The sequence below is a fragment of the Excalfactoria chinensis genome, chromosome 12 (genome assembly GCF_039878825.1).
Source record: "Excalfactoria chinensis isolate bCotChi1 chromosome 12, bCotChi1.hap2, whole genome shotgun sequence".
Taxonomy (NCBI): Eukaryota; Metazoa; Chordata; class Aves; order Galliformes; family Phasianidae; genus Excalfactoria; species Excalfactoria chinensis.
In genome coordinates, this window is record NC_092836.1 from 12,352,414 (window position 1) to 12,367,585 (window position 15,172).

The following is a 15,172-nucleotide window of genomic DNA, read 5'->3' on the forward strand; positions in this document are numbered from 1 at the left end:
TCCCCCCAAGAGTTTCGGCACTGTGTATGTCCACTAAAAAATTGCATAACATTCCAATTAACATTTGTTTCCCTCTTTATCACACCAGACGCTCTGAGTGTGTGGCATTAATTGAAACCACACTTAAAGACATCATGTTTCATTTTACAGGCAACACAAATAACAACTTCCTCAGACAGTCCACACTTTATCTAGCTCAGGCTGTTTCACTGTAAACAATGAAAATGTACCAGTTCATTTCTGCAGGCTGCTGCATGCTTACCAGCCATGCTGTAGCGCTCCCTTTTGTTATTAAAAAGGCCAAGGCATTTTTATAGCACTGCATCATTTCGATATGAGGATACCACATTTTCAACCTAGTATGTCTGTCTCAGTTTCTTTATAACCTGCTGACAGATATCTGTAACTGCCATCCAGTAACTTAAAAGTGCCCAGCAAGACAGCTATAATTCAACCGTGTACTACTGCAAAAAAAAGTCAGGACAGGAGCTTAACCGCTGATTCATCACCATAAAGAACAATAAGTGACTTTGCAATGAGATAACAAACACTTCAGTTCTACTTTCAGTAGCTTCCTTAAATGAAACAGATCCCAGAAAGCAGGATCACTTGCTCATAACAATTCAAAAAGACATTACACCATTCTTTCATCTAATCTTTTTATTTTATGCAGCTCACCAAATACCAAACTACACAAGCAATAATATTGGTCCATCTCAGTTTCTCTTTACTGTCACACTGGAGACCCTGTATTTGAATTACCTAAATCTTGCACTTGGTATTTCAACCAACAGTGTGCACAAGCATTTGCATGGAACTGTATGTCTAATTTCCATGTGCAATTACCATAACGTGCAATATCTAATTGTGGACTCAAATATCTAATTGACATGCATAATCTTGGTAATTCTAAATGCAAATTAGGCACACAATTATGACAATCAGACTCTGATGTCTGATTACAAAATTATAGGGCCAGAGCTCAACAGAAGATGTGTCTTGTTACAGTAAAGAAGTACGGATGTGTTCAGCTGTAGAGGTATCTACAATCATTTTAGAAGTATTTGAAATACACATTTTGGAGAAGAGAAGGCTCTGGGTAAACCTTATTGCAGCCTTCCAATACTTGGAGAGGAGCTGACCTTTACAGTCTAATAGTGACAGAAAAAAGGGGAATGGCTTTAAACTAAAAGAGAAAACTAGGTTAGATTTTAGAACAAGAATTTTTTATTCATAGGATGGTGAGGCACTGGCACAGCTGCTGTGGAGGTGTTCAAGGCCAGGCTGGATGGAGATTTGGGCAGCCTGAGCTGGTGGGCGACAACCAGCCCATGGCAGGGGATTAGATCTCAGTGATCTTTAAGGTCCCTTCCAACCTAAGCTATTCTATGGTTCTAAGATAACCCAAAGAGAGTGAAGAAATATTCACTTATGTCTGATAGCCCAGATAAGGTCCTTCCATGTACCTATGAGGGTTCAGTCAGGAGTACTGGTAAGTTTACTGTTGTATGTATCTGAACAAATTAATTCCCCATCCACCATCTATGTTCCTGTTTACGTACTGGAAGAATTTTTTATTTATTTATTTTTCCTCCATTGTAGGGCTTCTGCATCAGTAGTTCGAGTTATTCTTAAATTCCCAATTATACAAAGTTTTCAGCATTTTAATTAAAACCTAATGTTGTGAAAAAATTCTACCCATTATTTGCAGTCCAATATACAGGTATCTTTTAATCTATCTGATTTGAGTTCACTAGAAATAATGTACCATGGGTTAGAATGCCCTAATTACATGGGGCTGCAGGATCATAATTAGTCTAAAAGTTGAATCATACATGAATAAAGTATTTTCTACAGATTCCATACAGGAAGAGTTCAATCTGATACATGCACTAGAGTTCATACAGTTACATCAGCTAAATACAATACTATTGCTTGACAAAGGTGAGCTTCCTAGAGAAACATACTGTTAATGAGTTAAAGATTGCCCCAGATTTTGTGTCACTGATTGTTGCAAAGTCTTGCACTAAAACTGTTATTTCCCATATTCATTCATGCATGTTAATATTTGAGATATACTCAGCAATGACTTATCAGATTTGTGAGGATGAGCTACATCAATATATAAGGCAGTGAAAAAAACAATCGGGAACGTGTCAGGTAAGACAGTGACATTTACCGATACCTCACAGGGAAGTTGACCCACACAAGCTAACAGTTAATAAATCTGCATTAACATCCATAAAATGCATATAAGCATCTTCATACTTAACATTAGTTGCTAGAGCAATTATAGGTTGACATGCTGGTGATGATTATCCAACCACTCATTTTCTTTAGCACGTTGTATTGGTAGGCAGAATTTTTTTAACAGATAAACAAATACCAGATATAAAAAGCCATAAGTTGATTTGTTGGTCAAAGAACTCAAGATCAAACATAGCAGATTAAAAACAAGCTCCCTGTTAAACAAATTAGTTGCCTAGGGCAGCAATAGAAAACTTCAGAGCCACATTCAGTGGTCTGAGGCTAGAAAAAAGTTATGGGGGTCCAGAATGGGCAGTCATCTTTAAAAATAAATAGAATAGATTGCAGCGAGTCTTTCCATTTTGGGTGTTTTGGATTTTTGTTTGTTTGTTTTTGGGTTGGGCTGGATTTTGCTGTTCTTTTTTGATAGCAAAGCAGTCAGCAACCCTTTTTGGAGATCTAAGACAGGTAAACATCCAATTAATGTATGCTTAAATAATAATAAACATGCAAATTTAGTATTTACCAACCCCTTATTGGGAGTTTCACCCATTACTGAATCTGTCTTCTAGTTATTCAATTTCTGCTAACTGCATATAAAAATTTACTAGAAACTAAATGCAACATCTGTCTATTTTAGTCTTCCAATTTACGCAAGGGTAAGTTCTCAACTTAGTTTGGAGTTATTGTGCCTATGTGTGCATCTAGAAGATGATATATTTCATATGGAAACGCTTATAGAGAAATGTCCTCAACCCATATATAGCATATTAAAAAAACATATAAAAAAGGAATGCATATTGTAATATTGTTACTTTAAATCTGGAGTTACACTAAATCAGATTGTCATCCGATTCCTTTGGGGTAGGTAAATTGCAACATGGAGTTTCTCAAAGATGAAAACATCTTGGCCCAAGAAAACCAGTATTAAAATAGGCAGTTCCACATGTTTGTAATTTGTGGAGAAAGTGCAGACGGTGACAGAACAGTGTCTGAACTATTTCCCACTCTTTTTTTAAATATGCGTATAGCAAATTGATACACTTCAAGGTAGCAGCTGTTTAATGCTAATGCCAAATTATAAATTAGTCCGGTAAAATTCAAATTCATATTACATGCTTTACATTACTAAACCACATTTAGGGTCACAGATTCATTTCTATCTCATTTATGCTACCCGGTGTACTTACAAGTTTTTCCGCTCACATATAGAAAACTTACATTTCTGCAAATTAAGAATAGTTTACAACATTCTGAAAGTACATCCTTACACCTGCAAAGGGAGTCTCCAAGGCAGATACACTTTTTTCACAAAAAATAGTACCTTGCTTTGAAAAGATTTTGAAAGAAGCAGATGCCTGCCATATCACCTGTAAATTACAATTCAAAACCAAATTACCATAGTCTTTTATTGTAAAAATGAAAGCAGAACCATTATATGTTGGAAGAAGCCTTGGACTGGGATGTCTGCTTTGTATCTCAGTAGAACTTGTGGTATATATATATTAACGCCATTCACATCACAGTTATACTTGAAGTTAGAAGTTTGCCTTTTATAAATATACAAAAATTGACTTGATTCAGTCAAGCTTCTCAAAAGGAGTATGCTTTCAGAAGTTGTAGTTGAAAGAAATTCGATTAAATCCACACTGCTTAGAAAACTATACGTAACATGAGCTTTCATATAATCAAAGATTTGGGGGGGGAGGGAAAGACAGGAGGAAAAAAAAAAAGGGGGGGGGGGGGGGGGGGAACCAAATTTGATCAAGACCAAACTTGATGAAGACCAGTGGATGTTTCTAAACATAAGTATTATTTTCTTGTTGATTGTTGACAGCAATAAACAAAGCCAACCTTTAAAAAAATAAATAAATAAAAATAAAAAATAAAAAATGAAGCCATTACACAAAGATTTACAACCCAAAACTGCAGTATGTGCAGTTTTGAAGCCAGTAGAAAACAGATCTAGGTGCTTAGAATCATTGCTTTTATCAATGTATCTTCACTCCTTATTAAAAGAAAACATTTTTTTTAATTTCATTATTAACATGCTGGAAATTCAGGTGAAAACCTATTTATTATCCAGCTCTCATTTCTTTTCCATGGTAAAAATTCACAAATATCTTAAATTTTAAAATTATTTATTTTATAAATATTATGTAATATATAACAATATATTCAAATTACTTTTTGCTCTTTAAAAGTCTGTTGCAATGCAGCAGATGGATAATAAAACTGTAATCGAGGACTGATCTTGATCCAGTTACTCTGACAAATGTGATGAAGCATTAAAAAAAATAAATAATACCTACTTTCACAACCCCAACTTCCATGAAAATTATATGTCTTCAAAATATTTGTTAAGCTGAATGTTACAAAGGTATATTACTCATGCTTTTGCTTTGTTGCTACTTTGCTTATTAAATGAAACAATTCAGGTTCATAAATTCTCTTCTGGGCTCCTTTATGACATAAATTGAAAAGTAAACTCAACGTGTCACCTCAGCTCATTAAAAAGGTGATGGGAGAAGAAAAGAGGGAAGGGAGGAGAAGGGAAAGAAAGGGAAAAATGCATACAACTATGATACGCTATCTATCTCAACCTTATTTTCAAGGGAAAGATATCAATAACCATCTCACCAATATAAATAGCTGGAAAAAGATTATATTTAATTATTCTCCAAACTCTTGAATATAGTACTCAACTTACAGGCAAAGCAAAACACAAACTGATAACAGATAAAAATATATATATATATATAGTACTTAACTGTAAAAGACTTTGAAGCTTACCCTGAAGAACAACATGAAACTGTACTTAGCTGTTTTGAGTAACAACAGTGTTCATAAAATCTGAGCATCATCTAAGAGGCACACAAACTTTTTGTTTACTTAAATTAAAATAAATCTGCCATTAAGTAACATATGGGCATATATTAATCAGCATTCTGATCAGTTGCAGAGAGAAGGAAAGATTAGTATTTGGATTAATTACAGACAATCCATCTTGGCAATATATTTAAATCTTTAGATTTTAGTCTAGAACATGCACAGATTTCATATGGCTCATTCAATTCATCCAATAAAGTGCTGCTTTAGAAAACTACATAACAGTCCACAAATAAGGGTCTTCTAAAGGAAATGATTAGAAACAATTCACGTTGCTCCACATAGCAACCAAATGCTATGTATCCAAAAAATCAATAGTGAAGAACATTAAGCCTATTAAGCAAGTAGCCCATGAAGAATAATTCCTGTGGAATGTTGGTGTATATTTGGGTGAAATGAGAAGAACCCATGTGAGTAATACAATAAAGTTTAGCAGAACCAGATCAAATTAATTCCATCTTGGCATACGTGAAAAGATCTAAGATAGACACGCTTAGAAATGTGTTTTCATAGTTATATTTGCTACTTCCTGCAATGCTTTATTGACTGTTTTAGTAAAAATGAACTGTCATGCTCAACCCTAAGTGCAGGTCAGTGCTGAGCTGAAACACTTCTGGTCTGCTTTCAGTAGAAAATACACAGACAAATTTTTAAGACACAGCAGCAGTTTTGCATCATCCAGGCATAAGCAAGACCCACTACAAGAGAAGCACTGTAGTTACAGGTGTGGCTTTAGCAGTCTTTCAATCTACAAAAACTTTTCAACTATCTGATTAAACCCAGGATTCCATAATTTTATTTGGCATAAGCCATCCTACCTTAACCTTCTACGATGTGCAATGCAGTATTGCTTGTACAGAGCAACTGCATTTGAATGGCAGGCAGTAAATCTAGCTTTAAACTACAGATTGATTCTTTGATAGTCCTTCAAAGAACAGTTTCAATAAACAGTGTATTTTTATTTAAAAAAAAAAAAAAAAAAAGTAAAAAATGTCAGTATTATATAATGCATTTGCACACACACTGAATTTTCTTGGATTAACACATTATTCTTTTGACATGTCTTTTGGAATGGTCACACTTCCAGTTATATATAGTATATAGTATACTATCTGTTTCAACTTTAGAGTTAGTGAGACTTAAGAATACAATCTCTCCCTCAGTCTTTCTTTTTAAAGTGTGTTTTCAAAGATTTCTGTATTTTTCAATTAAGATTCATCAATCTAAATAGCTAGATAAATATTTCTCTTTATACCGAGTCACACAGGATTCCTTAGAAATGTCAAAAGTGGAATAATTAATTTATTATTTGTAATAATGTAATCCATTATACTAGGAAAAGATCATCACAGCACCTTTTAGGCAATGCAGCCTCTCTGTTGCGTTGTTCCTTTCATTCCTTACCTCTTTGTTGGTTCTGTCTGCTTGAACCAATGTTCCATTCAGACATGGTTCTACATAGTGAAGTTCTTCATTATACTATGCAGAGAAATAAAAAGTATTATGAAAATTTAATTAAAAGCTTTGAAAGATACAATTTAATGACTTAGAATGGCAGGGAAGCATGCATATAAAGCAAGAACAATTTGATTCAGTTCATTTGTAAAAACTGAATATAGACATTTTTTCTTTCTTATGCTTCTTAGTATCTTAGAGATTTAGACTTTCTAAAGGAGCATTCAGTGGAATGGATGCCAGTTCAGGTGGAGTTAATGTGTGCTATACACACTATCTGGCATAAAATACCCTTTAAGCAGAAATCTGAATAATATTAAGAGATCAGGAGTTCAGATTTGATGTATCACAGTCACAACTCCCAGTTCTTTGTTACATATTAAATAAAAAACTTGACAAATAATTGAAGCATTGTCTAACACATTATGGAAGGTTAATAGCAAAATAACTATGCCAAAAAGTCTGTGAGCTTGAATCAATTTTGAATTTTGAATACATCCAGATTTAAGAGTCAGAATTTAAGTCAAGCAAAATAACTCATTGTACAATGATACGTGAAGCTGTGACAGATCCTGAATGAATTCTCTGCTTATCTTTCAAGGTTCAAGTTAAGTTAAGACAGTCCAGATTCATTTTCAGAAACATCTTAAGAATTTAAATGAACAGTCTCATTTGCATTCAGTACATCTAACAGAACTATTGATACTTGTATAACTTGATTGAAAATCAACTTGTTTAAATCTTAAACCTTTCAAAACAAGACAGATTAATAGATTCCTTCAAAAACTCCATGATATTCCTTGTAAAGATCTGATCTTCACTTCTTATTAATTTGACCTAATCTGGAAGTCACCACAGATTAAAGAGCCTTTCCATTTAAGCTCTACTTGTTTTCACTCTTTCCCAGACATTAAGTGAATCAGAACATCCATAACAAACAACAAATGAAGATAAGCCAAAAACAATCAAGGATAGCATTTCCAGTGATTAACATATGCATTTACTCACTTGCTCCTCCACCTCAACAAGAATAAAAACAAAGTAAAAAAAGGTCTTCCAACAACAATTCATTTCTGAGTGTTTCTTACACAAAGTTCTTGGTCAATGCAAGACCTAATCTCTGCTGTAGCTCTGAATCTGATCGACTCCCTCTTCAATTAAACATCATTCCTTTGTCTGTACATATGCATAAACACAGATCACTGCAACCTGTTCCTCAATGGACATCTGTCATCACCATTCATGTTAACAATGCACTACTAGCCACACTAATTAATTAATTGCATGATTACTGCTGCAAAGGGAAGAGTTTTTAATTAGAATGTCATCAAGTTATTCTTGAGGTGCTGTGTCAGACTCAGTCCTTAGCTATAAAGAGCTATATACCCAGAGAAATTCCATTTCCTACTCCTAGATATATAGAACATTTACATTAATATCTACAAAGTAGTTGGTTAAATGTTTAAAAACAAACCGAAATTCTAGAAAGGGATTTATGCAAAATTTCTGCAGCAGACTTGCATGCTTTTCTAATTATTTTATTCCCATCAGTGTTGTTCCAATTTATGAGAGCCTGCAGACATATCCATTGCTCCAAAGCTAATATGAAAACACAAGGCAATGACAACTGAAACACTTGAGAGTTACTGGGGATGTCCTCTTTGCATCCCAGTGTCATAGCCATTCATTTGACTACTAAATGATGCACTTTTTGCTGCTGTTTCTCTTCAGATTGCTTTCCTGTCTGTCTCCTGACAGCCACTGCAAAATAATAATGCAAAATCTGCAAAGCAACTCTTATTACCAGCAAACAAATGAATCACAAATTCCTTTTAGCCTTTTGTAGAATATATTGTGCTATTATTAGTGATTTTTTTCTTTTTTTTAAACTTATCACAATTTCCTTCAGAGTAAAAAAAAGAAAAAGGCATTCCAGAATTTTCTCAGTCTAAAGAAAACCACCACATACTTCTCACAAACTTATAGAGCAATTTGAACTCAGTTCTGCAGTTTTTCTACAACATGCAGAATTTCATATCTCAATGAAATTGCCTCCTGATCTTCAATCAAAAGGCTTGTTACTAACTGCTGACTTTGCCAGCAATACCTGCTACAGATTTCTTATTCCCTGGGCAAGGAGATTTTCTAAATAGACTTTTCTGCTTTAGTTCAAAGCTGTGAATACTCAGTTTTCATCTAACCTACTACAAAATTCATCTACTTGAGTAGAAGTCTACATTCAGCTTCTCTAATATTTCTGAACATTACACAGTACCACATCCATGCATGCAACCATAGGAAATCATTATCCCATTACAGATGTGATATCTGCAATGCTATAGCACCGAGGGTTAAATCTGTGTATAGCCTGTGCTTCACTGAAGGAAGGAGAGAGAGAAGAATTAACATGCTTTATGATCTTCTCTTAAAACCTTAGACTGCTTTAAGTACTCTTATAATTCAAACACTTGAGGACACATTTATTATTATTGCTCTGTTAGTAGTATTAACATATTTACTTATTTACATTTAGTTCCCCATCTAGTTGCTTCTTTGCACAACAGTCGTAAGATAAAACGAGTAGGCCAAAATCTGAACTGAAAGGAATCACAGGTAGCTGATGATTTATCTTGTATAATCAGATACTACCTATACTCTGAAAAAATGAGATGCAGCTCTAAACCTATGCAAGTAGTCTGCATTTACCTCAGCATTTTGCATATTTATTCTTTTCAGCAGTCTGGAACAAGATCCACAGAAATAAATAACTTTCATATTATGTTGTGCAAGATTTCACACAAGTCAAGATATCTATTTCAGCCCACCCTAATATCAAACAACAAAGCCAAACCAATTCCTTTTATTCTTGTTCAGGTATTTCCAAACTTCTCCTATTATTACCACACACATACAAGCACAGCCCATGGCTTGGAGCAGTTATATGGTGACTGCAATTGGCTGCCTTCCCAGTGTTCAGCCTCCTGCCATGTTACCTGCACAGAATCTGATTACTCAGACCAGTTAAAAAATAGGTTTTAACATTCAGAATGAATACCAGGACTTTAACAGGACAACACAGAAAATACTTATAATGGAAAATTCTACAGATTAAAACCAGGAACTACGCTACTGTGCTCTGAATGAACAAATAATACCCCTCTAATATATTTTCCTAATATGGCGTGACAACAGCATTAAAATTGATTTGGCATTCTGAGCTCAGTTAATATTTTGTTCTTTTAATGTAGAGTTTACATTTTTGTAAAAGCATTTGAAAAATTTCAACATTGAACAGAATTAGTACTCCTTTTATGATAATACTGTTAATTTAATGCATGACTTGGAGTTATGCTTCAAAGGGAATTGGAAAAATATGCCTTTTCTCTTGTTGTTGCCAGCATCTCTTTCATGTGCCAGTAAACTGACCTTAAATTTTAACACAGGCAGCACAAAATTGCTCTTGTGTTTCAATAGGTTTTTTTTTGCAATTCAATCATCTAGCCCATCAGTTTCAGATAGATTTTCCAAATTGAACATGAAAACTGAAACGATTCTTAACATAATGTTTTTATGTTTATTCTTTGGAAAGACTTGCACTAAATTTTGCTTTCCTCTACTTATAAAGTTAGGCAGGTATTTTAGTGAAAAATCAAATTGACACAGTGGATATGAATCAACCCAATTAACATACAGCTAGTAACTTTCGGGACTGGTAGGTTTTGTTTTGTTTTTCTATTTTACTGAATATTTTTAAGTGTTAATTGAATTTTTAATGATGTTAGTGTGTACTGATTGTAACTCCCATTATCATTAATGAGAACTCTCAATTTTTTTTGTGGACAGAACACAGAAACGTGTAACAGCACAAAAAGCAAACAATTTCTTTTCAGAAACTTTTTTAGCAGTGAAATATTGTGAAAGGAGAATAAAAAACTAACAGGTTTAATGACCACAAATTTTGCACAAATGCTTTTCAGACTTCAGTTTTCCATCTACTAGGCTCCGCTCCTCATTCTTCTACTGATATATAACTATTTCCTCAATGCTCAATTCCTTTCCAAATCTGACCCTGGCTTACAGCAGTCCCACTTGTGCACGGAACAGAGATTTGAGGCTGAGCTCCATCACAGATGCATGATCTTTGCCACCCGATCGCCTTTTACAAGGTAACTCATTCCTGTTCCCACAATGCTTCTCTGTTTTCTCACTTATCAACCCTGACACTTTTTAAACAAGGTCTGCCTTCTTTCAACAGATAAATTATAAAACATCTTGCCTTTCTCTAATCTCATCTTCTCTTTTGGTAAACTTAAATGTGTTCTTTCTTCTTTCCTGTAACAAACACAGAAGTTTCTCATCTGTTTGTGTAAACCTTCTGCTGGCTTCATTTTGCCTGTTGATTATCTTTAAGTCCTCTATCACATCTTTCACCACTATTTTCCTTTTATTTCCTTCTTTTCCTTAGAAATGCAGGCACGCTTTAGGGTGAGTGAACTCCTTAATCCATCTGATTCCTAACTCCTGACCCACTTCCTCATAAGAGTCCTCCATTAATCACTGTGCATAGTAAAGCCATACAATTGTTCAGGTTCAAAACTTTTCACTTAATCTTACACATGTATTACTTGCCCGGTGTTCCCACATATATATTCTGCTTCACAATTTGACCTGGGAAGAGAAAGGGATGCTGCATTTTTTGTCTCAGGTCTCACAGAGCAGCCATCTGAACAGGCATTTCAGGTATTGGCTGGTATCATTGCTTCAAAAGTCATTTCTGCTGAGCATTAGTTACAGTAACCCTGGCTATACTGAAGAACCTCAGTATACCTTCCTCTAACACATCATGCTTTAAAAGGAGCCTGTAACGCAGTGCCAACCTACCTAAACCATTCCTCACAGAAAGGTCAGCTGCCTTCTCCACAGCACCGCTGTTAACAGCTTGTTACATTTTCAAGCAAACAAATTTTGTGCTTTCTTTAAATTACCACTTTTGCCTTGTAAGGAGACAGCAAAGATTATTTTGTGGTGTTCAGTTCAAAACAACTCCTTAAAGCACTTCTTCCATGTGACAGAATAACACCTCTCCCACTCATTCCCAATCCTGTCACGGCCTCCTGCATCTTTGCAGTACCTCTTTCAATACAATGAATAGTTTCAGGGTCATATTTGCACAGCAACTAAACCACAAGCGTCCTACCAAAACTGAACAGCTGAGCTGATAAGAATAAAATTGTACTCTCAGTCAGTACTCCTGCTTATTTCAACAAATAAACACATAATCACCCTGAAATAGGCTATAGAGTAGGGAAAAAAAAAAGAACAAAAATAAAAACCTTTAGATGAAGAAATTACCTTGTACACATGCTATAATTAACACAGTAATTACAGCTCTTATTATAAGAATTTCCTGTATTAACCAAGGAAGCAGGGCTGCAGTGTTGGGAGCTGTGGAAGGGGGCCCTGAGCTGCTTTGTGCCACTGTGGACACTATTTTAAGCACAGCCCTGTATATTTTCAATTAAAGTTTTAAATGACATTACTTCATACTTGAGCATACTGAAATATTTGTACACAGTACTATTACTTCAGCAGAATGTTTTCTTTGGATCCTTGTTTCACATTCTTTATTGTAGATGACATTTTGTTCTTCCCAAAGCAAAGAAAACAAAAACAGAAAAACCTCCTCATGCAAATATTTCATAGTCTTTCCACTTCGCTTACAATAACTGTTATGAGTTCTAAACAAATCAGAGATTATACACTAAAAATGGCAAGTCAAATGTTTTAGTAACTAGAACTAACTACTTAGTTCTACTTAGTTGAACTACATGTTCAAACCATCCTTACCCACATCACTCTCATTATGCCTAAAAAGATATAAAACTCTTCTCTGGTCTCTTCTCAGTCTCTTGTTATGTATTTAAAATGCATGAATGCTATCTGACACATCAATAGGTACTACTGATGATCTAAATTATCACTGTAAGTAAGTAGCAGTAATACCTCTCCACAAAGCTTCAAAAAACTCCTGCTGTTATTTGCAAGGTAATGTCGTGTTACAGCATCAACGCAAAAAATGTCCTAGAACTTAACTAGAAACTTATCTTTAACTTAACTACCTTTAAACTAAATATCAGGCACTGCTTTTCACATACTTTTATAGACCATTAAACTGCACTTTTGGACAGTAGCATGACGATTGACTTAATTATCAATATTAAGCGCTTGCACAATAATTAGAAGAAAAATGAGAATATTAGAAACAAAAATGTTAGATTTAAGATAAGCAAAATGGTGGCACACAGTGTGTTCTTATATTTATTAGCATGCTTTAGAGTTCTTTTTCTTGAGCATCTCACTTTTCTGAAACTCAATTGACTCGGTACACATACAAGACATTTTGAATTCACACTGAGAAAATAAAATAAAAATTGGGAGGTAAATTGACATTTTATCCTGTCATACAAGCTTCAACAAGAGCTTACATCTAATTCTATTAATTTTTACACAATCACCATTTTGTATATTACATTTTACTGAAGAATCTGCAAGAGAAAAACAGTGGAGATATCATCATAGTATCATAGTATCATGCGAGTTGGAAGGGACCTTAGAGATCATCGAGTCCAACTCCCGGGATTCGAGCCCTCTAGTGTAGCAGAGCAGCAGTTGTACCACTTGCGCCACAGGGGAGATTCGAACCCGGGCCCTCTGGTGTTGCAAGCGGCGGTTCTAACACCGTGCACCACCGTCAGATAAGGGGGAAGAAATGGCCAAATTAAAAAGTAAGTTAATGTAGAAAGTGTAAGCAAACTACAAAACAGATTACCATTCTTTGCAGCTCCCAACCTTATGACACCTTAAGGGGCTTTTGATTGCAAATCCTAGAAGACAAGTGTCATCACCTGAAAAGGCTTGCATCAGAAAACCAGTTTGTCCAGTAGCAACAAATGCCATCTTAGAACAATCACTTGCCTGCAGCATTTCTCAAGTTTACTGTGTGATGTAAAATACAATGGATAGCAAAAGAAGATGGAAGAAAAATCCTGAGACACTCACGGCAATTATATTGAAGAAGTCATCATCTCCAAGGGTATCTAAAATAGATGAAACTGTCTGTTTAGCGATAGTCAAGCGAAGTCCTTTCATACTGCCACTGACATCTACTAAAATTACCACATCTTTTGGAGAAGTTGCTGCTTGGATGTACCTAATATAAAAGACAAAACATCCTGTTCCTTAAAATAATGAACTTCTTTAATTCCCCATTTCTTAAACATAATATACATCCATTGCCTACCATTTTCTATTTCTGCAGTCAAATGCAATTACTCCATTCTCATCAGGTTCCCATTTAATTCCTGTTTAGACAAAGAGATGAAAAGATTAAATTACAGCATTTTGTATGGTAACTGATCAAAATATCTATGTGATATTGTGGCAAAGCAGCATTTAACAGTTTCATACTTCAATCAACCTCACAGTCAATGCTACTATAATATGGCAAATGCTGGAAAACACTAATAAACTATAACTGCCAGAAACAATATGGTTTCCTCACTCTTTTTTAGCCTACTGTATGGTAAAAATCTCTTCAATCCTACCATGCTCATCATATTTGTGTCACTAAAGTAATACTGCATCTGGTCTCCAGTGCTGTCCAGAATCTACACAGGCTGGCCAAGCCCCTTTCAAGTCATGAGTGCTTACAGTTCATGGCTGATCTCAGCAGCTATACAGCTATACTTGCTAATTTGATAATAGCTTGTACTTGCTTGCAGCTTCATTCACAGACTGCACATTTTGTGTCTAGACCAGTCACTGTGTCTAGTACCTCCAGGCTGTGAGTCAAACAAAATATGGTAAAAACACCTCCAAATTACAAACAAACATGGTCATTAATTTAAAGACATTCCCTATTCTACACTATCATGCAGCGCTTGATAACTCAGCCATAATCTAAAATTAATACAAATGTATTACACATTCCATACAGCTACTTTGACACATACAGGCCTATAGCAGACCGGCTTCACATTCAACTTGACATTTTAGGTTTAAAATCAAACCACTCAACCAACTGTTTGTTGCTAAACAGTCATCTGAAAGAATGCTTCCCTATATAAACCTGACCCAAAGTTGCAGAAGTTGAGGATCAGTCTATTTAGCATTTTATTGTATTTAGCATGTAGTGCATTTGATACACATTTCCATTTAAGATTCATTTAATTACTGCATAGAAATAACATAAGTTGCATAGTCACGTTTTATTTCAACTTATGTAAAAGTATCTTTAAAACAAACTTTCAAAATCTTTAAATGCAAGACAACATGTTATCATCTATGCAAGAAGGGAATAAATTGCAATTAAGTTGCATTGTATGTCTTGATACAGCAATGTTATCTAAGTTCAGTGCTATACAAAGGGTCTATTTTGTTCTCCACAGTCGGTTTAGAAGTCATTATTCACCTGTGTATATGTGAATAAAAGATATGTGTGCGGGTTATCTTATGGGCTACATTTTCAAATGAAAATTAGCAGAAAAAAAAACTCTAGACATTGAAAATGTTGATTAGGAAT

The 15,172-nt window shown here is 34.8% G+C and overlaps 1 protein-coding gene across 4 annotated transcripts in view; it reads right to left on the reverse strand.

Annotated features, from left to right (window-relative positions):
* Positions 1–15,172, reverse strand: part of CACNA2D3 (calcium voltage-gated channel auxiliary subunit alpha2delta 3) — a 346,053-nt gene that overhangs the window by 176,808 nt on the left and 154,073 nt on the right. For all 4 annotated transcript variants that reach the window (XM_072347140.1, XM_072347142.1, XM_072347143.1 and 1 more), the window contains 3 exons: positions 13,892–13,952; positions 13,651–13,801; positions 6,541–6,615 (listed from right to left, as the gene is read on the reverse strand). In XM_072347140.1, coding sequence (XP_072203241.1) covers positions 6,541–6,615; positions 13,651–13,801; positions 13,892–13,952 — 287 coding nt within the window. The remainder of the gene's footprint in view (positions 1–6,540; positions 6,616–13,650; positions 13,802–13,891; positions 13,953–15,172) is intronic.